Here is a 25609-nt window from a genome sequence, read left to right on the forward strand (position 1 = left end):
TAGGCACTAGTGTGCCTAGAAGAAATTGGGGTTTACTTGTAATCACATTTCTGTCATCTAAGACCACATAGATGAAAGCTTTTTATTTCACTTACAACAATTCAGAACTGAATTTCACTTTGCTTATCATGATTCCTATAAAAACAGGTTTTATTATCATCTTATAGACTGGGAAAGAAAATAATTCCAGAAGCCAACAATGCCATATTCTAGATTAGAGGTACACTGTATTCAGAGAATAAATTGCTATGGCTTTAGAATTTCAAGCAGGGCACAGCTGTAAACTTCAGCCTGGCCTAACACCTGAGCTGAGACAGTAAGTGCCTGATTTGGTACAAACATCTGTTTACCCAAGCCTAGCCATATGCCACTGGAACTGAAGACAAGGCAATTACCAACAGGGCTACAATGCATTCCTTTAAAGCTCCTGTAGGGGCATGTGCCCAACTTGTCCCTACGTGTGCAATTTGCCTAATTCTTGCAAAATTATAAACTCTGTCAACTGTATGATGTGATAGAATTTTTAGAGCACGCAAATTGAAGATATAGTCATCAAAGGGGACGTAAATTTTGATAAATTCCTTATACAACAAAGATTATAATAACAATGTTTTTCATAAAAATACTTTCAATTGCCAGATAATGACCCATATCTTTTTTTTAAATTAATTTTTATTGGAGTATAGCTGCTTTACAATGTTGTGTTAGTTTCTACTGTACAGCAAAATGAATCAGCTATACGTATATATATATATATATATATATATATATATATATATATAGCCCCTCTTTTTTGGGTTTCCTTCCCATTTAGGTCACCACAGTGCATTAAGTAGAGTTCATGTGCTATACAGTATGTTCTCATTAGTTATCTATTTTATACATAGTATCTATAGTGTATATGTGCTGATCCCAATCTCCCAACTCCTCCCAGCCCCCGCTTCCCCCTTGGTATCCATACATGTGTTTTCTATGCCTGTGTCTCTATTTCCGCTTTGCAAATAAGATCATCTATACCATCTTTCTAGATTCCACATATACGTGTTAATATACGATATTTGTTTTTCTCTTTCTGACTTATTTTACTCTGTATGACACTCTATAGGTCCATCCACGTCTCTACAAATGACCTGATTTCGTTCCTTTTTATGGATGAATAATATTCCATTGTATATATGTACCACATCTTCTTTATCCATTCCTCTGTTGATGGACATTTAGGTTGCTTCCACATCCTGGCTATTGTAAACAGTGCCGCTATGAACACTGAGGTGCATGTGTCTGCTTGAATTACAGTTTTCTCTGCATATATGCCCAGTAGTGGAATTGCTGATTGACCCGTACCTTAAAGGCACATCACTGATGGGGTTAAAAAGAAATTCTCTGCAGCAAATAATCCATATACTGCACACTACTAGGAACACTTTTCCCATCAGCCAGATACAAACCATACTACTTTCATCATTCATTTGGTTTTTAACCAAGGAATTACTAAGCACTTACAATACCAAGAAGCCAGGAATTATGTTGGATATTTAGTACATGGAACTGAATTTACCTCCTACCTTCTCTCGAGGGAAGGAGTCCTAAAGGTCCAGCAAGGCAAACAGACTGGTAAGTAAATTATAAGAAAGTGATGTAAGAGAATGTTTAACTGGCTAATCCAATGGCCAAAGATTCAGAGGGGGATGTTCCGATTTCAACGTGTCCTATGAGAGATGTACACATCTTCTGATATATTTTGCATCTCTCCCCAAAGTGTTTACCATGAGAGACCCTGTGGCATCTATTATCAGATGTATAAAGGAAAAAAAGATATTTCTCAGTTTAAATTTTATGATTATTTTGCATCCAGTGTGTAAATTTGATTATGTGGATGTCAAACAAGGCAAGGGAGAGGCGATCATGGTCTTCATCAACTCTGTTTTGCAATGAGGGTGCTATCAACAGGTGGGAAGAAGTGGCTGCAGGAGTATAAATCTTTGAAATGAATTATGCAGCCAGACAGAGGAGGAGTGATGGTTATATGGTTACATGGAGAATAGGAGGCAATTATATCCTTCAGCTCCTCTCTCATACCTCAAGCATCTCAAATTCCCTCACTCCCTATATAAACCTCCTAACATCCTAACCTACTCGAATTGCCTGGTTACATATGACAGCAAACATGCATGGAAGAAAAATGGGGAAAAAAATGAATGCACATGAAATTAGGTCCTTGATATCACCTTGAAAGAAAATCGACATCTTCTTTTAATGTGATGCAAACTACTGAATCTGTTAAATCACAGAATCTTGGTGATTTAAAATAAAAGCAGTGTATTTTTAGTTCATGCAAAGTTCAGCTAGCGGGAGGGTGGAGTTGGAGGTCTCTGAACTCTGTAGTCATTTAGGAACTCTGACTGATGGATATTCTATCACCTTCAGTATGTGGTTTCCAAGGTCACTTTGAGGTAATCTAGTTGGCAAAAGGGTAGACAGAAAGCATGGAAGCTATATGGGAATTTTGTTTGTTTGTTTTTGTTTTTTTTAAACAGCCAAACCAAAGGAATAAATGTACATCACTTGAACTCTCATTCCTCTGCCCAAACTCAATAAGATGACTATACTTAATTGCAGAGGAGGTTGGGAAATGTAGTTCAAACTGTATCAGCAGGAAGAAAGGAAAATAGGTTTGGTGAACAATTAGCCAATTTCTGACAGTGTCTTTCCCAGAATATTATACTTCATCTGCAAATATATCCAGTTCTTGCATCCTAGGGATGTGAATTTAGGGGTATTTATTACAATAAAATTCTACTACTTAACAAATTTGCCTCTCAAGTAAATTTACTATAAAATGGATTGCCTGTAAAAGGTAAATTTCCATTATCATTACACACTGGCTTATTCAAATATGAGTTTGACTATATAAATATATTTTAAATACCTTTAGTTCTATTACATCAAATTGTGGTTCTGTCTCCACTTGCATTTCCTACTTGTCAAACTTAGCATTTCTAAAACTCAGCATCTCTAAAACCAAACTCATGATCTTCCCTCTCCCTATCTCCTCCTGACTTCCTCAACTCAGAAGAAGACCTCTGGACAACCAGTTATTCAGGCCAGATGCTTGGGGATAGCCCTTTATATTCTACTCATTCTCAAACCCCCATCCAATTCACCAACAGGTTTTACTTTCAAAATATATCTTGAATCCATTAATGTCTTCCAATTGCCCCTAATCCAAGCCAAATCTACTCCTCACCTGTATTATTGCTGTAGCTTGATCTCTGCTTCTATCTTGAGAGTAACTCTCTACTTTTATATTTTCTCTAATCTATTCTTTCTTACATAAATCAGATAATGTCTTGAAAACCCTTCAAAAAGATTTGCATTGTACTTCGGATAAAATCCAAAAGCCTAGCCAAAGCTTTTGAGGACCTGCAAGAATCTGGTTCCCGGTTTCATCTCCAACCTCATTGGTCAGCACTTATTTTGCTCAATCTATACAAGCTATTTTAGTTTTTTGAAAAGGTCGAATGCATTTTTCCCTAAGGGCCTTCCCACACAGCATTTCCTCTGTCCAGAAAATGTTTTTTGTTTTTAATAATGAAATTCATTTTCTTTTTACCATGAAACATCTTTTCATATGGAAGAATGTGATTGATGTATATGACTCTCACTCACTCAAGCACCAAAGCCAAGAGAGGTGATTATCCCAACTGTCTCCCTCTGGGAAGACGAGGTATATGGAGTGGCTGGGCTTTTCCCTCTAGCTCACCTATGAAACAGAAGCCTTTCAGAAGTCCCAGATTTGTCTTTGCCTTCTGCACAAGGCCTGCTAAAGGCCAAGACCTAGGCCACCAGAGATCAGGAAACGCCCAAAGAACAAAATATACGTTTAGAATTTACTTATATTTCAGAATTCAGGTTTTCACATAATTTCTGGCTCCTAAAATTCTTCCTTATTGTCTCACTCACTCAGCCACATACATTTAAAAATATATTTTAGGGCTTCCCTGGTGGCGCAGTGGTTGAGAGTCCACCTGCCGATGCAGGGAACACGGGTTCGTGTCCCGGTCCGGGAAGATCCCACATGCCGCGGAGCGGCTGGGCCCGTGCGCCATGGCCGCTGAGCCTGCACGTCTGGAGCCTGTGCTCCGCAACGGGAGAGGCCACAACAGTGAGAGGCCCGCGTACCGCAAAAAATATATATATATATTTTAAATTATTTTATCTAGAAGTTTTAGATGTTCTGTACCAGAAAGGTTTATACCGACATCTAGTCCACTGTTTTGACAGAAACAAAAGATCTTCTATAGCACACTTTTCTACTCCTCTCCTGCTGGTTAGCTTCTGTTAATCTTTTAGAGCTTCAGCTTAAAATGTCACAAGTTTTCCTTGATCCTCATTCCTCAATCTAAATTAGATTCTAACTATTTTCTGTCTTGTAACAAACTTCTCCTTCCTTTTGCAACCTTTATTACAGCTTTTGATTATACTTTGTGTTATCTGCCCCTTCCATTACTCTGTAAGCTTCAGGAGGACAGGAATCCTGTCTGTTGTGATTATTACTGAATAGAAAGCCTAGTGCAGGACTAGGACACAGTAGGTGCACAAGAAATTTTAAATACTTATTAAGCAAAAGAATGAATAGATGCAATGTAATGTAATCATATTGAGTCACAGTAATCTTAAACCCTGTAAGCGACCGATAAATACTGGCACTATTAAACAACATTTAAATTGACTGCCTTCAAAAATTATGTAGTATAGTATAAGATTAATACAAAAAATAGTATACAAGAGGAAGTAAAGCACAGACTCTGGAACCAGACTGCCTGGAATCAAATTTCTGATCTGCCACTTACTAACCAAGTGACCTTTGTTGGAGATTTAAACATCCTGTGCCTGTTTTCTCTGATCTGTACAATCAGGTCAGTAAGAGTACTTGGTGATGTTAAGGTGACGATTAAATGACAAACACGCCAGCCATCCAAGGAAGCAAGATGTAATTGTTGTGCCTGTTATCATTACAAAGTTAATGATAATCAGTGGTCTCATCAAAGAAAAAAAGAAAGTTACACAGAATCAGACGGGGAAAATAAGTAGGAGCAGCAAGCTGTAGAAAGGGAATTGGGTTGTGGACGTGCCGGCAAGAGGCAGGAGCACACAGGGACATCCGCAAGGGAGACAGGGAGTAGCGGGCTGCGTGGGTGCCCAGGGCCAGTACGCAGACACTACTGACACAGTGGCTGGAGAGAAGGGGCTGCTGGAGAGAGACTGCGATAGGCCTGCCATCTATCTCCCTGTGCCACATGCTCGGAGCACTTAGTTCACTCGAGCCATCCACCTACTCGCTGTGGGGAAGTGTCTTTGGATCTGATCTGGGGCTCACTTAATAGAAAATAGTTGGGAACATCAGCCAGTAGGCAAGATTAAGTTGTGCACCTTTAGACAGCAGCAAATATCTCTGGGCACTAAAGGCAAGTTCTGTCTCATACGGCAGTTTTCCTGACAAACGCTGTACTCTACTCGTGGATCCTAATGGGGGAAAGTAGTTTCCTCATTTTCTTTTATCTTCCTTCATTTTTCAATGGCATTTCCCTCATAATACTGAGAATATATTATACAAACTCCTCTCTGGTGTCCATTCCCCACTCCCCAGATCCTGGATCCATTTAAAACAAAGTCATTACAGTTTGGATCTTGTGATACTACACTGACTAAAGGTCTGATTATTTTATAAGAAATAAGGTTTTACCCTTTTCTCTAGCTGTGAAACTACTTCTTTTTAAGTTACCCCTGAGACCATCTACGCATGGCCCACCATGAAAAATTTACATTAAGATGAGTTTAACTACATCACCCACATTAAGAGTCTAAAGTTACATCTGTTGGGATAAAATGACTACAGCTGAACCCTGAGGTGAATTAAAACAAAAACAGATGAACTAGGTCCTAAGAAAGAGTCTGCCTACAGCAAAGCATTGAATAGCTAGGTTGGTATCTTGTGGCAAACTTTCATTTGTTTCTACCATACTTTCATTGCTCAGTGTCAGAGTGTCAGACTGTCCTTTCTTTAAAAGAGGGTGAACTCATCCTATCAGAAAAAAAAAATGTGGGACATTTATCTTGAGAAATCAATTTCAATAGTCAACCTTAACTTCCTAACCAGAATATGTGAATCTAAAGGTCAGCTGCTGCTCTACTTTGGCCAAAAAAGTAGGCATTTTAGGGGATTCAGATTTGTCTCTAAATCTTTGATTGCAATATTCTTATGTGCTATTGCCTTAAGAAGGTGTTCATGTTCATTTTGGCAAATGTATTCTTCACTTCCCCCAGTGATTTATGTCATCTGAACCTTTTTAATCAATAATGTTTGATAGAAAACACATAGCACAATGGAAATAAACCAAAATATTTTGAAAATAAAACAGTTAAATAATATTTATTTCAAATCCCCTATAAATTCTTGATAGGTAAGAGGTAGAAAACCTTAAAAATTTTAAGTTTCCTCTGAACTCTGGAAACCTAACTTTCTCATGTATGATAAAATCAGTATCACAGGCTGGATTTTCTTTGTAATCAGAGTACCTCTACTCAAGTTTTATTAAGAATTCATAAGCAACTATTGCTTCTGCTATCAGGGAACCCAAACTGATGATGGTTTACTCACTCACTTGCATTGTGAAAAAAGTTTTGTTTGTTTTTTTTTTTTTTTTTGTCAATTGAAGAAGTAATACCAGTAAAAGAAACTGTATAAAAGGATATTATTAAATAAAAAGTATTAATAAATGAAAGTCATATATTAAATGGAAAGGAAGTCTCCTTTCCAATCAAACTCTCAGCCCTCTCATCAGAAACTAAGTTAATGTGGGGGGTTGTTTGTTTGTTTTTAGGTACTGAAACATAAATTTGCCATGCATGTGTGTGGTAGATTGTTACAGGAAAGGCTCCTAATCAATCATATCTCCTGGCATCATTTTCCCTGTATATCCACTCTAACATTGACTCTCCATGTGATTTGCTTTGGTCAATGTGACAATGACAAATGTAACACAAGCAGAAGCTTGATAAGTGCTTATGCCACTGGGTCTTGCCTCCTTGGAAACCTGAGACCACAAGGCTGAGAAGCAGCCAAGGATGAAAAAACATGTGGAAAGGCAGATCCTGCCCTGAGCTGCCCCACCAGCTGAATGAATCCAGAGATAACAGCAGAAGAACCACCCAGCTGACTCACAGAATTGTGAGAAATATTGTTGTTGTAAGCCAGAAAGTTTTGGGATGGTTTGCTACTCAGCAATAGATAATTGATACAGTATGCAAGCACAAATAAGCAGATATATTGTTGACATTCCTTGATTTCGGTTTATGAAGAATAAAATATAATTGATAATTATGAGATACATAAAGAGAATGTCACAGAAAATATAAAACATGATTATAACTTTATCATACATAAAGAAGGAACAGACTAGTCTGTCGTTTGGGATCTGTATTAGCTGTCTTTTGATTATAAACTCTACTAATTTGGTATTTTATTTTATCTTATTTATGTTTTGGCCACACGGCATGTGGGATCTTAGTTCTGCGACCAGGGACCGGACCCACACCCCCGGCAGTGGAAGCTGGGAATCTTAACCACTGGACCGCCAGGAAAGTCCCATGTCTACCCTATTTTAAAACGATGTGGCATATACATTTTAGCTTCAGTTCTTTCAGCAGTTATTTTTACCATAGACAACCAAGAGGTTTATGCAAGTAAGACTTGAAAAAACTTTTAGAATTCTAAAATCATTAAATAATAATCTGAAAAATCGAATATAAAGATAAGAAAGGGCATCTGGTTACCCAATCATTGAGGAAGAAAGCTGATCTTCTATCCAAGTCTTAAAGGTCTTGAAAGATGGAAAATTCACAAGTTTATATTTCATGAACTCTGTAATCTACACAATATGATAGACACCCTTCTTTTTTTTTTTTTTTTTTGCGGTATGTGGGCCTCTCACTGTTGTGACCTCTCCCACTGTGTGGCACAGGCTCCGGACGCGCAGGCTCAGCGGCCATGGCTCACGGGCCCAGCCCCTCCGTGGCATGTGGGATCTTCCCGGACCGGGGCACGAATCCGTGTCCCCTGCATCGGCAGGCGGACTCCCAGCCACTGCGCCACCAGGGAAGCCCTAGACACCCTTCTTAAAGCTGAATTCAGACTAAAAAACTCAGCTACTTCACTTTTCTATAGGAAGAAACCTGGAATACTATTCAGTGAGATACATGAGGACTTTTCTGTTTATTTCCAGAAGTATTTTCAGAGAGGATTTAAAGCCCAACACTCCTCAACCTAAATGAATAGGGGGAAAAAAAAAAAAAGGAAAAAAAAAGAATATGTTAACTGAATAAATATTTAATGAGTGATTTCTTTGATCCAGCTATTATGCTAGGGGTTGGACCAGGCCCAAGGCATCTAGAGAAGAGCAAAGTAGAGACAAACTCTTGAGAGAAACTGACTCAAAACGATGATGGTAACAATGACAAACATTTTTTTGCATACTAATGATGCACAGCATTTGCTAAGTTTCTTACATATATTATCCCACTTAATCCTCACAGTAATCCTATTGTACCGACAATGTGATCCTCATTTTACAGAAGAGATAACTGAGATACAGGTAACTTGCCAGATACCACACCGGTAATAAATAGAGAAGCCAAGGTTTAACTCTAACAACATGGCTTCAGAAAACCACATTCTTAACTCCAACTGTGGTGCTCTAGTGGAGGAATTGCCAGAATTAGAATAAATAACAGCCTAGGTTCCCAGAGGAAGTGGTGTCTGTTCTGGGTCTTAAAGGATGAATAGGGGTTTGCTTGACCCCATAACTGCAAAAGGAATTGATGGGACTTCCCTGGCGGCCCAGTGGTTAAGACTTCCCCTTCCAAGGCAGGGGGTACAGGTTCCATCCCTGGTCAGGGAGCTAAGACCCCACATGCCTCGCAGCCAAAAAAACAAAACATAAAACAGAAGCACTATTGTAACAAATTCAATAAAGACTTTAAAAAATGGTCCACATCAAAAAAAAAAAATCTTTAAAAAAAAAAGGAACTGATAAATAATTTAGCCAGTGCTTCACACATGCTTAGCTTTATTAATTCTGACAACATCCTTGTGCAGTAGGTATTAGCCTCACTTCATGACGAAAAAGCTCATACTCAAGGAAATTAAGTAACTTTCTCAGGATGGTGAGTAGGAGTTCCAGGTAGAAGGTGCAAGATGTGACGAGCGAGGCCAGAAAAGGGCATGGCAGATTGATGTGAAAAATGGGGATGTGTGCTAAGCTGAGAAGGCTGTGGGGTTTACCCCGCAGGTAACAGGGAGCCAGTAGTGCTCTCTGAATGAGGAGTAGTACAAGGAGGTTGGTTCTCTGGGCAGAAAACTCTGGTGCTAGTGAGTAGAGGAAACTCCAGAAGACAAAAACTTAAGCCAGACAGACGAGTTAGTTAGTCTGAGGCAGCTATAGCAGTCCAGGCAAGCAATGTCAGGGGCCTCCAACTATGAATTCTGAAGGTTCTAAGAAGATCCTACCATGTCAAACAAATTTGTTTTTTCAAAACTTTTCCCTCACAGGTGCAATGTCTACGATCTGGCTTCTTAAACAATGGCCATCCTAAAATTTGATGAAATATTTTAGAATAAAAGGTTTTATGTAAATAATTTTAGAAAATAAACTAAGTCCTTTGGTTCTATACAGTATCCAAATTATGTTGTTGCTTAAAATACTCATTCTATTACAATAGATTTTCTTTTCTCACTGGACATCCTGCTAAGACATAACTTATTTCCTTGCACAACTCACTGCCTCTCTTTTAGGAAAGAAGGGGAATCAGGGAGGTTATGGTTATGTAAGATATGATACAATAGATAGACAGGATTATAAGGAAGTTAATGCATTTAGATCATACCAGAGCAGGGTATATAAGTTAGGAAAGAAGGGGAATCAGGGAGGTTACGGTTGTATAAGATATGATACAACAGACAGGCAAGATTATAAGGAAGTTAATGCATTTAGATCATACCAGAGCAGGGTATATAAGTTAGAACTTACAACAAGCTAACATGCATGCCAGAGGAAATTCCTTGCCAGCCAAGTGGGCTGATGGAAGTGAAGGGTGGAATTGTGAAGAAAAATAGGATATTTTAGAAAATCTGAGAGTTTAGGAGAAAATGGAAGAACTTGGGTAGGCTGACAAACACAGGAAACTGTCATGTGTTATCAGATGTTAGAGATACAGTTCAGGGTTGCCAAGAATGATTCATGTTCAGAAGAGAATGTTTTCAGAGAAATTGGGTTGAAACTAGCATTCTGTTGACTATGAGAAAGACATTGCTATGAGCTGAACTGTATGTCCCCAAAATTTATATGTTGAAGCCCTAACTCCCAGTACTAGTATCCTTATAAGAAGAGGAGATTAGACACAGATAATACAGGCAGCAGGATGACCATGTGAGGATACAGTGAGAAGACGGCCATCTCCAAGACAAGGAGAGAGGCCTCAAAAGAAACCAAACTGCTGATACCTTGATCTTGAACTTCTAGCTTCCAGAACTGTGAGAAAATAAATTTCTGCTGTTTAAGCCACACAGTCTGTGGTAATTTATTACAGCAGCCCTAACAAACTACCACAGACGTGAAACTGGGGGCAGACATGAGACTCAGGAGAAAAAAAAAAGTACTGCCTGTTTAGGAACCAACTTACTGAGAAACTTCAATATGTAGGAAGAGCTGGTAGGAAGTACAGTGACCCTAAGGGCAAGGGATAACAGAGGATAACGCAGTGCCTGGAAAAGAGGATGAATGAAACGCTGCACAGGACACACTGATAGAGGCACTGAGCCTGTGCCAAACTGAGTAACTGAAGCCTCCCCTGACCTGAGTGCCACAACAGAGCACAAAGTTTTACCACCTCTTCGTGTGGTTTGTATGCCAGTATTCCCTCACATAATAATAATGATACTAGTGATGACGATGATGACGGTGACGGTGATAAAACCATTTGAACTACATATTACAGAGATCTGGATAGATTACAGGCATAGAAAAGGAACAGGCTAGACATTCCAGATGAAAGAAATCGTTCCCTCCCACAGGTGGCAGCAATAAAAAGTCCCCAAGCCAGAGGAATTGACAGTAAGAGTGGAGTGCTCATTTAATCACAACTATCAACTACAGCAAGGAATATAATTTTCCCCTCAGCAGTTTGTCTGCCTTTAAGCGGAGCTTCAGAAAGCTTGACAAACAGTTGGAGATATGTGAATAACACTTAAAAATCTTCACTATCTTTTTTGGGTTGCTATTCTCATTTACATGTTACTTCCACTATTTCAAAAGAAAAGAATTTTTCATGGTTGAGGGGGGAGGGGGAGAAAAAGGCTTAATAGTAAAATAAGTAAGTTCTCCAGAGTACTAATTAGACTCAGTCATTTCCCAGCTAAATGCTAAATGGATACATGAGCTTATGAGTAACTAAGTAAATATAATATGATTATACTAAATTTATTCGCCCCAGAGAAGAGGCAGTGGCATCTGACATAGCTGTGGCTGAAGTGTTTGAAATACCCCCAAGATCCAATGGCCCAGCCTTCCTAACCTAACCTATTTTAAACACCTAAGACGTTTAAATTTATTAAAAATAAATTTAAATTTAATTAATTAAATTTGAATTAAAAAAAAGTTAAATTACTTCCAATGAGCAGCAACAGGGGCACAGAGAAACACATTTATTTTCTTGTCTAAATCAGATCCCCAAATACAAACTGTGAAGCACACTTTAAATATAATCTTAACATGAATTCAAGTAGTTAAAAAAAAACAAAAAACAAAGAGATGTGGCTCTCATTGTAAATAGCCATGGGAAAATTATTTATTGCCTCTGCTTCCAAAGAATGAAGATGAGTTCTAACTTTATTCTCCAATACAGATAAACATAAATCATAACAACTGGATAAGAGGTAATTGGCAAAACACTGCAGAAAGTTATATGAAATATGGAAACTCCCACTGAAGAGAATAACTATTTGTCTTACTATGTCTTTAGAAGACTGCTGAGAGTGAATTAGCTGCAGGGAAAAAGAATAAAGTTTGAGAGGAGAGGAACCACTAGTTGAAACAGTTGAAGTGTCCTTTTTTGTTGTTAATGTATGTGGAGAGCTCTAACGACACTGTACCAAGTTTGGGATGCAAGTAAGGGCATATGCTTTATTCTTATGATTTATTATTTCTTTTTCTGAAAAAAAGAGATGCCCATATAAAAATCAATTTTGATATCCATTTATCTTATTTTTCTTTGGAGTAGGACAATTTAATGATTTATACAGATCGGTTCATGATACAATATCCAGGTTCACCCATCAAGTTAATTTTAAAATGCTTCTATGGCTTTCTCCTTAATAAACTGAAAGAAATGACTGGCAGAAGCAGGTATGATGGTAGAAGAAAACAGCAGAAGTAATAAAGGATACAAATGCATTCCAGATGATTGGGAACAGACAGAAAAGCAGAGTTTTCTTAACGTGCAGGGTGCCTGAGGCCTGGGCATCCGGAGCTCTGGCCTGTTTTCTCCACCTGTTATAAACTGCTTCAGAGCATGTCTAACATTTACGTGTTTTCTGCTCATTCCCACAATGCATGGTTTGTGAGAGGCAAGATCAAATGGTATTAATCCCTGTTTGGGGGAAAACAATGCCCCAAATCTCAGACACACTGAGGGTTATCAATGTTAACAGAAGCCTCAGAGGAAAAATGAAGCAACTGTTCTGATATAAAAACTACTTCATTATCAGTTTGTTAATTATCACACCACTGTAGCCTATAACAAAATTAACATTTGCCTGGGAGAAGATTATGACACTCTAAACCAAATAGTCCAAATTGTGGCTGTCAATGTGCAGAGGTCTTTATAGGAAAGGAACATGAAATGTGGTTCCATTAAAAATGAACCCTTTCCACGGTGCACATAAGGGCACGTATTTTAGATTCACAGAGTCAACAAAAGCCTCTGTGTGGCCTCATTGCTAATTCAAAAAAAGCCTCTATTTGGGACATTACATTCTTGTTTATACATAGCAACAATAGCCAGAAAGAAATAGCAAACAGCATGAAGAAATTAGAGGTACATTGCTCTTAATACAAATGTTCTTCATAGTTTTGCTCTAGTGTGAAAGTTATTTTCAAACAGTTAAATTCAAATCCATGGTTACAAACATGGAGGTCTGAGAGAGAAAAATATTAAATCTCTAGATAAACGAATTTACCTCTATCCCATTAAAAGCATGACTTGTGAGAGGCAAGATCAAATTGTATTAATCCACTTTGGGAGAGTGGATAATTGTCTGTCACAATACATAGATAACTGAGCTGGAGCAGAGCTTAGAGTTTTCTGAGGCAGGTAGTTACCATGGTAACATATAGTCAATGATGGCCTCCTCTCTAGCATGGGTTAGGAAGACAATTTTGGTGTGAAAGAAGAAGATGCTAGGGCAGGACTTTGTTTTCAGTCGCTAGGGCCCTCCTCTTCCTCTTATTTCCCTTACTCTTACTGCCTCTGCCATCTTTGTTTATTCCTCCTACAATGCATTTCAAATCTCTATGATGAGAGTAAAATGGTAGTGATGGTGGTAACGTCATTAGGACAGAGAGAAGCAAATCACAGGAACTCGCCATAGATGGCAAAAGAGCAATTGGCCTGATTTTGCTGCCACTAAGTAACCTGAGCTACCAACTGAAAATTTTGAGCACAGGTCAGTGTTATCTTCTAATGTCACTAAACTGTCCTTAAAATATAAGTGGTTTTGGAGAAAAGACGTATTTCTCTTGGGCTATCACCAACAAGTCATTTAGTGTCCCCCTCCACCGCTCTCTGTGTTCTTAGAGTTCAATCCTTGGTACCTCTCCCTCACCCCCTTGTCCTGCAGTCTCTCAATCCCTATCTGTCTTCACTTTCTCTTCTACTAGTTCTGTTCCACTATCTATCATGTCAACCACTCTCCTGCTACTAGCCTCATCTCCCTGACCCTGTAGCGTGCTGGGGTTAGCAACTACCAGTCCAAAAGAAGTGACTTAACATTCACAAATTGTGTGCCACTTGTTAAGTCACTGGTACCTTGAAATTGGCCATATTTTACCTGGAAATTGGCAAAAGCTACAAATCAGAGATTCCCCCTTTACTCCTCCCTCTCGTATCCCCAAGGTCTGGTTTATTAGTGCACCACCACCCTGGTCCCACTGCCCTTCCTTTGTCTCATGCTGGCAAACCTCAACTATAGGTGAAAGTAACTGCTTTCTTCATGTATACATTTGGATTGCTGGGTATTTCTAGAGAAACTCCCAAAACATTGCACATTTTTGCCACTATGAATTCATGACCTCCAACGATTCAGCCCAACAATTCTTTTGTGTTTTCCCAGTTAGTTCTTCCATTCTTTGCAATATCTAAAAGTTTGTCCATGTTCTTTGAATCTCTAGCTCCACTACATTCCCTTAGTTCTAGATCCTGCTTAATAGAAATAAGAGAAACCTTCAAATGGAATATTCTCAATTTCTTTCCTCCTCACCTTACCTTACCTTACTTAACCTGCACATTTGTCTTTATCCCCATCTATTCCCTCCTGCTGTAATGGAAGAAAAGTACATTCTTTAGAGTCTAATCTTTTATCTCCTCTGAGGTCTGTTGATATATTCCAATTTCTTTATTGAATCTTCAACTTCTCTCTTGTGGGTCTTTCCTTCTTATTTGAAGAGGGATGGTCTGGCCGGCCCCTGGATATCAACCCTCATCACTCCTCATGGCTCCTAGGAGCCATCTCCTAGTTTCTTAAACATACCATCCTCCCTCCCACCCCACAGTGTTTACACATGCTTCCTTCAGTCTGAAATGCCTTATAATCTCAGTGCAAGAAAGCTTTTCCTAAACCACTGAGCCAGTCAGGTTCCTTTGCTCTTTGTTCTCCATATATCTTTATTATATCTCTTCTGAGCATGTGTCTCACTTTGTAATTATACATTTATTATGGCAATTATATAATTAACATCTTCTGCATGATATAAGCTCCATGAGCTCTGGGAGCGTATGTGCTTTTGCTCAACCTTGTGTTTCCTGGACCTGGCACAGTGCCTGGCATATAGTAGGTACTCAGTGAAGAAATTGACTCACTGAGCGTTTTTTAAGCATTTAAAGCCATCTTTCCCATCCTCCAAAAATTCATCTCAACCTCATGTCTACTTATCTCTCTCTCTCTTGTACTTACTCTCAGGCTTGCTGGCTGTTTCTTCCATCCTCCATCGTCTCCCCACACTAACCTCCTTAGAAGATCTGTCTCATCTTTCTTTGTCCATTTACTCACCTCCTGTTTATTCCTTGCATCATTGGCTTTTATACGTCATCACTCCACTAAAACTACTGTCACTAAGCCCACAAAGAAACCTCTTTCATTAACTGTTGCATGATGTCCACTTCCACTCTCAGTACCTTATGAGACCTCTAAGCATCACTGACATTGTTCAACTTCTTCCTTCTTGAAAATATACCTTTTCCCTTAGCTTTCACACTTCACACTATTCTGGGTTTCTTCCTGCCTTTTCAGTCTCACTAGCTGATGTTCCTCAGCCCATCTTTTATATGTTAATGAACCTACCCTCAACCCTTCTCTCTGCTCCTCTGAAAATTCACCCACTCCCATGGTTCAAATACTGATGACATCCAAATGCCTACTTTTAGCTCAGATCTGATTTCCATTCCATGTCCACCTGCTTATTGGATATTTTTACGTACTTGGATGTGAGACTGTAGATATACACCACAAACTTAACATGTCCAACACTTAACTCATTATCTTCTATCCTTGCAATTTGTTCTCCTTTGTGTGTTCCCCTTCATAGAGTGACTACTACCAAGTTGCCTAAGTGAGAATCCTGAGCATGATCTCGGCTCTCTTTCTCTGCCCTAGTGCTCTCATTTAATCACTAAGATCTGCTGATTCCACCTCTTGAATATTTCTGGAATCTGTCCACATCTCTTTAGCCCATAACAATAGTCTGGTCACTTCTCAACTGGATTACTGCAACCACCCCTGAATTGGTCTGTTACCAATATCTAATCTTATCCATTTTAATCTATTCTCCACACACCAGCCAGAATAGCCTTTCTAAAACATAAATCTGATCATTTCTGTCTCCTCTTTAAAAACCCACAATACTTGCCCCTGTCTGAAGATAAAATCCAAGTTGCTTACCGTTGGATTACAGGCTTACGTGGCTCTGTACCAGTTGTTTGGCTCCTGCTTACCTCTCTAAGTCTTCTATCTACTCCCCTCATTCCCTCCGTCCTTGAACCCTATTCTCCAGTCATGAACTGCGCTTAAGTCTTGGACAGCTCCATCTTTTCTTACCTCTGGGCCTCTGCATATTCTCTGCATGGAACTTCCTTCCCCCTTCCTCCATATACTCCTTAATTCCTGCTAATCCTTCAGGTCTCATCTTAAATCTTACTTCCTCTGAGAAGTCTTCTTGCATAGTTCCTGGCACATAGTAGCTACTCAATAAATGACCTTTCTTTCCTAATTCCCTTGTTTTAGTTTAATGTCAGATTTTGCAGTTTTAATATTGTTCAAGTTATTTTACTAATAAAATACAAACACAATAGGCTATTTTACTTTTTAAAACATTCTATTATAAAGATCTACCAATAGAATATTTTGAGTGATATGATGAACTTTTCTACTAATGAGGTTAATCATAACTGTGGCACTTGTAACACTGTCCCAAATAAAAATCAACTTAAAAAAAAAGACTTGCTTCCCAGCTTTTGGAGAATAATTCTCAGGAAAGGTTGACATGGCCATAGAACTAACGTGTATTATATATATAGTACTCTAAATTATGTTATAGATGTTTTACTCTTCTAATTCATCTCTTTATTTTTATCAGAGCAGTGCCCACTAAGTGATGTTTAAAAGAGCCAAATTTTTAATATTTCATCATCTACATACATGGCACCTATTTGAAACATAAGGAGGCATAAAATATTGCATTAAATCACATACAATGTCTAATACCTGGCAGTTTTTGGCCAACAAGAATGGTAATTTCATCAGTTCAACCTAATACAAGTGAGTGATATTGAATAAAATTATGTAAAAAAAAACAGATCAAGAAAAATTATAAAGGTTATATGTATATGAACTTGAATATATATAGGTATCACATTTATAAATTCTTATACTCTAAAGAAATATCAATTTTCTTAACAAGCTTAAGATGATCCCACAGCACAAAAGTTAATTTTTTTGAGTCACTGAGTTCCCTTTAAGAATCTAATAAAAGCTACATATTTTCTCACCAGGAAAAACAAAATGCTTAAACGCTTATATAAAGAAAGTCAAATTTCTAGTGACTCAGAGTCCATGAAGCCAAGATCCAAGTTTAAGAAGCTCTGCAATAGCAAAATTTTAAACTATAAGCTAACAACTGAATAACGATATTCAACCAAAGTTGCCTTCCTGTGAAAGTGCAGGATATTCATATATTAAGTAACCACATTATTTTTCAAAGTAAAGTCTGATGGGTGAATGTATTTTCTCATTTTAGCTTGGCTGGATCACAGGAACAGAAGGGATATCAGAATGATTTAAAGTCATGTTAGTAAATTAGAAAAAAATAAACACCGAAAAATATTCTTGATATTTAATGTCACACGGGTTTCAGAAGAATAAAGTTATTTACCCAATCCAATGTGCTTTATTAATAAATCCTGTTATCTACACGCAGAGGTAACAATTTATTTTTTACCTGTAACAGCTGCATTTATTTTAAAACCAGTCAGTTTACTGAAATAACTGGGTCATCTAGTTTCTTAAAGTTAGAGGAAAGTGATTCATTTTCAAGGATAATTAAATGAGAACATGTCCATTCCAAGATTATACGACCGTACACAAATCCTATAAAAATAATTAAAATCCCCCAAAAAATGTGTTACCTTTGACAGAAATTCTATTGTTAAACAGGCTGTGGATAAGAAATCATGAGCTCCAACTTTTTTGCCTGTTCCATGTCTGCAGTCACCTTTGTCTGTGAATGCTTTAACATGCAGCCGTGTTCTGTAAGTCCATGATTTCCTAACATTTCCAGTTCCCAGCACATGCTGCTGTAATGATGGCATGATGACTCACATCCTTACCACACTCCCACTTTCATTATTCAGTGTAACACCTCATCCTCCACAACCTCTCACGGGTTACAGCATATCAGAATGGGGAAGGGGTAGGAGGGGCCGACAGTGGAACAGGCCTGAGTGCTTTTTCAAAACTGCAAGCTGCTGTGAAATCCATGTAGTGGGTTGTGACTAGCAGAGGGAAGGGTAGAAGTTTAAAATGGAATAGAATATAATATAGTAGAAGAAAAACATCAGAGTGCATCATACATTGTAAGCGTAAGTATCTCTTCAGATGTGTGTGTGTGTGTGTGTGTGTGTGTGCACGTGTGTATGTTTAAGGTCTTGATATAAAAGCTATTTCAAAATGTAGGTTTTGGTTTAAAAACAATCTTAAATTTTCATGTTGGAGATCTACGTTCTAGTCCCAGCACGATCCCTGAATACTGTACAATTTATGTCTTCCTTCTTTCAGTGAAACCTCACATCAGCCTCACGATCATGCTATAAATTAAAATGGTGTCCCTTGGGTACTGTTTTAAGTATCTAAGAGAAAGGTACTCTCCTTAGATAATACAAAAAGAAACGAAACAAAACACAAAACTAAATAACAACCGTATTATTGCTTAAAAAAAATTCCTATCTATCTGTTCATGACCAAATAAATCACTCTGGTTGCACATAGCACTTTCATCTCAGGAACAATCCATTCAGATCATATTTTGAACTTGTCTTCTAACATTTTATGTTTCAATGTCTCTCATATCTCACGTTTCTGGCTTGACAATCGTTAGTTACCTCCATCCTCTGAGGAGCTTCATAAATTATATTGGGAAAAAATCTTTCCCTGTACATTTCATATTTTTAAAACACTTTCCTGGGTTTTTTGTTCTCAGTTATTTTCCCACAGTTCTAGATTTCCCTCGAAAACATTTACCTATACCTCTTAACTCTCTACTCTTTTATTCTTAGAAATGCATGCTGTATTTTAATGGATCCCTACAGCACTGCCCCAAGTTATAGTACTTCTTTCTGACAGCTCTGGAACAATCAGCTGGCTGAAGCCTACCTTTCAAACCTACTACCCATAAAATTCAATCAAAGGCACCATGACTACTGTGTTTTCAACGTCTACAGACAAATGTGGCTTATGCTTAGTCACCTGGCTTAGCCAAATAAAACAATCAGTCATAAAGCCTTTAAAAGTGTGCATTTCAGGATGAAGACTTCAGAGGTCTATCTTTCTTAATACCTTTGGAATACGATCTCTTTGAATATAGAGTTCATTTGGAAGACAATGTAATCTTTTTCTCCTCAAGCTATTTACGTTCAGCATTGAGTTGTACTTTTGAAACATTTAGAATTTAGTTTAAAATAACTTAAAATTCAAAACAAGTCTTACACCAGAAAAGTGTTACAGTGGGTATTATGCTTAAGTGAAGTCTGTGTCAAAATACATTTTAAGAAATGAGCTTAATAAATCAATGGCTACTCTATCTTCTAATTGCTCAATCCCAAATCTGTGGAATCACTTTGACCCCTCTTTTCCTTTCACACCCATGTTTAATACATCATGAAATCCCTTTGGTTCTCTTTCAAAATATACCCAGGTTCCAACCACCTCCATCTCCAATCCATCTCTATCCCCACTATTATCACCCTGGTCAATCTATAATCATTTCTCAACAGGGTTACTGCAAACCCCCTATCTGATCTCCCTACTTCTACTCTTACCTTCCTATCGTCTGTTCTCAACACTGTAGGCACTATAATCCTCTAAAACCTCAGACAGATCTTATCACTCTTCTACTCAAAACCTTGTAAGGGCTCTTCACTACACTCCAAGCAAAGCCTAAAAACCCTTACAGTGACCTACACTTTTAGGCTCCTTGTGAGCTCTCTAACTTCCTCTCCTATTGCCCTCATTTTCATTCACTTCATTCCAGCTACACTGGTCTTCTTGCTGTTCCTCACATGGCATGAGTCAGCCCCAGGGCCTTTGAACTAGCTGTTGCCTCTGCTGAATTGCTCTTCCCCTAGACATCTCCATGAATAATTCATCTCCTTCACCTTCAATGAGGTCTACTCTGACTACCAAACAACAACTATAACTTTCCTTCTCCCCACCAATCCAATCCTGCTTATTTTGCCCTACTTTTTCTTTTTTCATAGCTATTTATCACCTTCTAACATATTAAATATATTCTTTATTATGTTAATTGTTTACTGACTCTCTCCTTCGGCAAGAATGTAAAGTCCATAAAACCTGGGATCTTTGTTTTTTCAGAAAACAAATTTATATTTTTGTCATGGTTAGGTAAGAAGATTCCCTAGTATATTCCAAAGGTACAAGAATTTACATCAGTAAATTGGTTCCATTTTTTTTTTTTAAATGTGCTATCTCACCTTGATACCACAATTCTCTAGATAGAGATTTCTATTTTAACTTATTTATAAAATTTATTTATTTATATCAGACATCTGATAAGGAGCAATGTATCCACAAACATTTGTCAGGTGTGGGATGGAAATGCGTAGATCAAGAAAGAGCTTTCCAAGTCCCTTAGAGAAAGGAAAGCACGGCCTAAGCAGGCTTTTCTTGCTTGGTCCTAAATAATCTTAAAACAGATGGCAAAAGCTAAATACTAAGTCTGCTGCTATGGAAACCACTATCACAGCAACCCATTCTAGAGCCCCACCTATGAGATAAATGTTTGTCTTCCTCTTGTTACAACCTGAACCTGCTAACGTTCACTCTAAGTCCTACTAGAAGGTACAGCCACTATAGATACAAATCAGCTTGACAAAAAAGTCTGAGAGAAACTAGGTCATACACCATTTCACCTTAAACATAGTCAAAATCCAGCAACATACTGAGAAAGAGTTTTATATAATTTGCCATGTTATTCTGCATTCAAGTTCCACCTTTATTATCTATAAATTCATATATCTTACCTTAATATTGCAAGCCTGCTCCATTAACCTTCTTGCATTTTCCTCTGCCCTGTATCTCTTTGGAAGCTGGACTCTGAAGAACTTTAAAGCACCTTCAAAATCAGCCTGCAGAAGATCTTCCTTTGAGGTCTAAAAAATAATCACCAAGAATCAACAATTACATTTTAACCTACATTCAGAACGAATACATTGTAAAAGGAATTTCTATTTTCCTGAATGTACTTTTATTGCCAAGATCTAGGTGAGCTTCAAAAATTTTTAGGAAGAGATTTCTAACCTCTTTAACTACAAGCTGAAATAAGTCACCATAAATCCTAGACGTGACAAAAGAATTAACAGGCTAACATATTTAATTTATATTACCTGAAGATTTGAATATGGATCTTGGCAAAGCTAACCATGTTATGGCTCTAAAAAAAGAAAAATGCCAGAAAAGGAAAAACTGAACTCTGGGACTAATCTGTGATTTTAGCTTGGCAGGCATTTTAAGGATATTTTACAAAGCTGGCTGAAGACATAGACAATGCAATCAAAGCACAGCAGAATTATATAATAAACACCTAATGAGAGGATGACTTTTCAACTAGTGACAGTGGCAGTTCAAGTGAAGAAAATAAGAAATTGTACCCATATCTTTTTTTTTTTTTTTTTTTTTTTTTGCGGTATGCGGGCCTCTCACTGTTGTGGCCTCTCCCATTGTGGAGCACAGGCTCCGGACGTGCAGGGTCAGCGGCCATGGCTCACAGGCCCAGCCGCCCCACGGCATGTGGGATCGTCCCGGACCGGGGCACGAACCCGTGTCCCCTGCATCGGCAGGCAGACTCTCAACCACTGTGCCACCAGCGAAGCCCTGTACCCATATATTAAAGACTGTTATAAAACAGTAAATGAAGCAAACCACTTAACTACTGAACTTCTTATGAAAACTACTGCTTACCAGATTTACTTAAGAAATAACCACCACTTATAAATATATGTATACCCAGAAAAAAGACTGAAAGGAAATAAAAGAAAATGTTTCTCTGGATAGTGGGATTATAATTTTTTTTCTTATTTATATATTTTGCTGTTTTTCCTGCAGTAAAGATTTTGTAATAAGAAAGGCAATAAATATTTTAATAAACAACTATAAGTAATCGCTGGAAAACACTGAGACACAAATTAAGAGATTGAGAAAGACTGGGTACACAGAAGTAGGCCAACACAAAAAGAAATAAGGTGTTTTAAGAGTCAGCACTTAATTGTCAAAAACTGCAGAAATCAAACAAAAACAAACAAACAGACAAAAACAAAACATGGTGGCTAGAAATCACAGAGCTACATGCTAGTTCAAAATATTACTTTATTTACATTCAAATTTAAAACTGATTAACCTTAAAGACTGCATTGAAAGAGTATAAGGAAGTCAGAGGACTCCTGCTCATAATGAGTTGTTGTCATCACCACCAGCCTGGTCTAAGCCATTGTCATCTCTCAGCTGAGCCACTGCACTAACTCCCCAACTGGTCCCCCTCTTTCTGCTCTTGCTCCCCACAATCTACTCTCGTTACAGCAGCTAGATGATACTTTTTCAGATCATGTTGCTCTTCTGTGTAAAGCTCTCCAGTGGTTCCTACTGTGCTCAGAATAAAACCCAAAATCTTTACCATTGCCCACAAGACCCTTCAGGATCTGGGGCCCTTGCCTTCCCCTCCAACCTCATGTTGAATCACATCTCCCTCCTTGCTCTCAAGCTCCAAGCACACTGGCCTTCTTTCTGTTTTCTTGTACACACCAAGTTCATTCCTAACTGAAGGCTACTGCCTGTTCTCTCTGCCTGGAATATTCTTCCCCCAGATCTTCATAATGGTAACAACTTTTTGTGATCTAGATTTTAGCACAAATATAAGATCTGAGTTAGGCCTTTTCTGAGCACTTAAATTCTTCCCCCCAGCCCAACAAGTCATTTTCCATCCAGTCATTTTCCAGTTTCACTTCTGTTTTCGTCCTAAGGAAAGGGGATTTGTCTGTCGTCTTCTTTGCTGTATCCACTGCCTAGAGTACAGGAGGTACTTAACTAAAATTTACTGAATAAGTGAATGAATTCTACTTCTGCCCCTCTTTCACTATACATATATAATTTTTTCTTCCCTTCTCTCCTCCCCTTTAAACAGAAACATGTAAAATAGAATAATATATTAATTCACACAGCAGGCATTTTCACGGGGAACTAGGTTGGCCCAAGTTTAGATTCACAAACTAGTAATCAGAAGACAGAGCCAGATTTATTTCCTCCCTCACAGATACTGAGAGATGGTGGCAATAAGCAGTGGAGAGAATATTTAGCATGATAAAGTGCTATCATCTCACCTTAACTTGGTTGGAAAAGGCAGTTACTGGAAACAACTTCAGCCCCAAAGAGGGCCTCTTCAACTAAAATATCAACTGCTGAATTACTGAGAAAGCATCCACCTACCAGTTATGCCAGACATACTACATCCTCTTTCACCTGTAATACTGGTTCTGATGATTATCTCTTTGGCAATTGTTGGGAGAGTTCAACACAGGCTGCTTACAGAGTTTGTAGCAAAACAGGATTAGTAGCTTTCTTCATTAGTCAAAAACCTTCTAAGGGCACCTCTTCTATTGTCAGTGCAACTAACCTCTAGTTACCTGCAAACAGATGCCCCAAAATGGTGGGGAGCAGTCTACTGCCTACAGGCAGCAGCATGGTTACCTAATTTTCTAATACGGCCCAAGGCCTAATTTCAAGTCCAGCCTCTGAGTTCATACAAAAGCAGAAAGATTAGGATTAAAGATGAGAAGTCAAATATCCTGTGACATTTGCCCTCTGGTCAGGCAGGGATGGCCAGGCACACAGAGATGCTCTTTGGAGGAGGCTGTAGTCTCAGGGGAGGTACAGCAAGGAGCTCCCTACCCAGGTGGGGCTGAAGCTCAACTCAGGTTAAGTCTCTGGAAACCAGAATTCAGAGTGCCCTGTGACTGGCCCAACTCAAGCCCCTGAAGAGAGGAGCTCTGATAATCATGAGGCAAGTGTAGAAAATGCATCTTATTTAATCATCTAATTTTAGCCTCTAGAAGTACTTGTCAATTAGAGGTCCTCAAGCAAGGTTGCAAAGGATGGAATAGTCATTTTAATTCCAACTCTGGCTAACTCATGGTACTGCATAATTCTCCACCGTTCTCCTACTTTAAAAGTGGGACTATATTCAACCTCGAGTATTTGAGAATGAACAAAGTTAAGGCATATGAGTATATTTTGTGAACCCCAAAACAAATGTAAGGGACAACATTTTGGAAAGTTGTCTCTGTTGCTCAAATATGCTCAGATACTGAAATTTTAGTATAACATTTTGTTACATTGCTTATAGTCCTTTTTTCCTAACCTTACAGATACATTTCATATATATTTAACAAAATTTGAGTCACTTTGTACATATTATTTTGTTAAATATATACACCTCATAAATGTCAAGCATTGATGTAATAATATTAGTCCAAAATATAGGTAGTGGTGCTTTCTATGAAACTAAAACATGGCTTCAATCACACATACTAATTATTAATGAGCTGACTATGGAGATATTAACTTAATTAATGGTTATAATTGAGTTTATAATTGCATGAATGCTAACCCTCTTCTCCAACAAAGAAGAGAAGTTTAACACATGATCTTGTGATAAGACCCAAGCTTTAAAAATACACCCCTAAAAGGCAGACTAACATTTCAAAAACCAAACCAAGTACCCGAAAGAGGTTGGGCTGGCTTCTGGATAACATTATCCATCTGTACTCACTACACAGAACCCCATCAGGCAGAAAGAATTGATTTAAATTGGAAAGGCTGTTCTTCAACTGGGAAATTCTTAGAGTTTTTCTATATTACCTTCAGAACAATAGTGAAGGAATAGTAAAATAATGAAAATGCAATTACTTTGCTAACAGTATTTGCTAAGTAATGTCAGCCAGAAGATAATATAGACGAGAACTAGGGAATTTGAATAAGCAAAGGCATGTTTTCTTGCCTTGTACAATAAAGGAAAGAACTCTACCAGCTTTTAAGTAAGAACTAATAAATGATAACTTTTGAAAATCAGTGGCTCTACTAATACTCATCTTTTGCTCTCCAAACTTTCTGTCAAATCCTTTTAAGTGATGATAGGAAACATGTTTACCAATTATACCTTCAAAGGTAACATTACTTCTTCCTCATTTCTATGAATAGAGCTATATAAAAAGATTACCTGGATAATTAAAAAAACATTTAAACAAGTCCTACTTCTATTTCCTTTCAAGTAGGTAGAAATAAATATCCAGAGGGAAAGGTAAGTAGGATGTTAATGTAAGAATCCTTCCCACTCACCCCAGTAAAATGAATTAAGCACATTGCCAGGCACACAATAGACACCAACATATATCTGTTCCATGAATTTATAAAGGATCTACTTCAAGCATACTCACTATTAAT

General features: G+C 38.0%; 1 protein-coding gene across 6 annotated transcripts in view; it reads right to left on the reverse strand.

Moving 5' to 3' along the window:
• Positions 1–25609, reverse strand: part of RABGAP1L (RAB GTPase activating protein 1 like) — a 687593-nt gene that overhangs the window by 116718 nt on the left and 545266 nt on the right. For all 6 annotated transcript variants that reach the window (XR_003794384.1, XR_003794383.1, XM_029228031.1 and 3 more), the window contains one exon: positions 21142–21270. Coding sequence is in view for 4 of the 6 variants with exons in the window: in XM_029228031.1 (XP_029083864.1) it covers positions 21142–21270 (129 nt within the window). In the remaining 2 variants the exon portion in view is untranslated. The remainder of the gene's footprint in view (positions 1–21141; positions 21271–25609) is intronic.

Source organism: Monodon monoceros, unplaced genomic scaffold (assembly GCF_005190385.1).
Source record: "Monodon monoceros isolate NGI ecotype Baffin Bay Population unplaced genomic scaffold, NGI_Narwhal_1 Super_Scaffold_18, whole genome shotgun sequence".
In the NCBI taxonomy this organism is placed as follows: Eukaryota; Metazoa; Chordata; class Mammalia; order Artiodactyla; family Monodontidae; genus Monodon; species Monodon monoceros.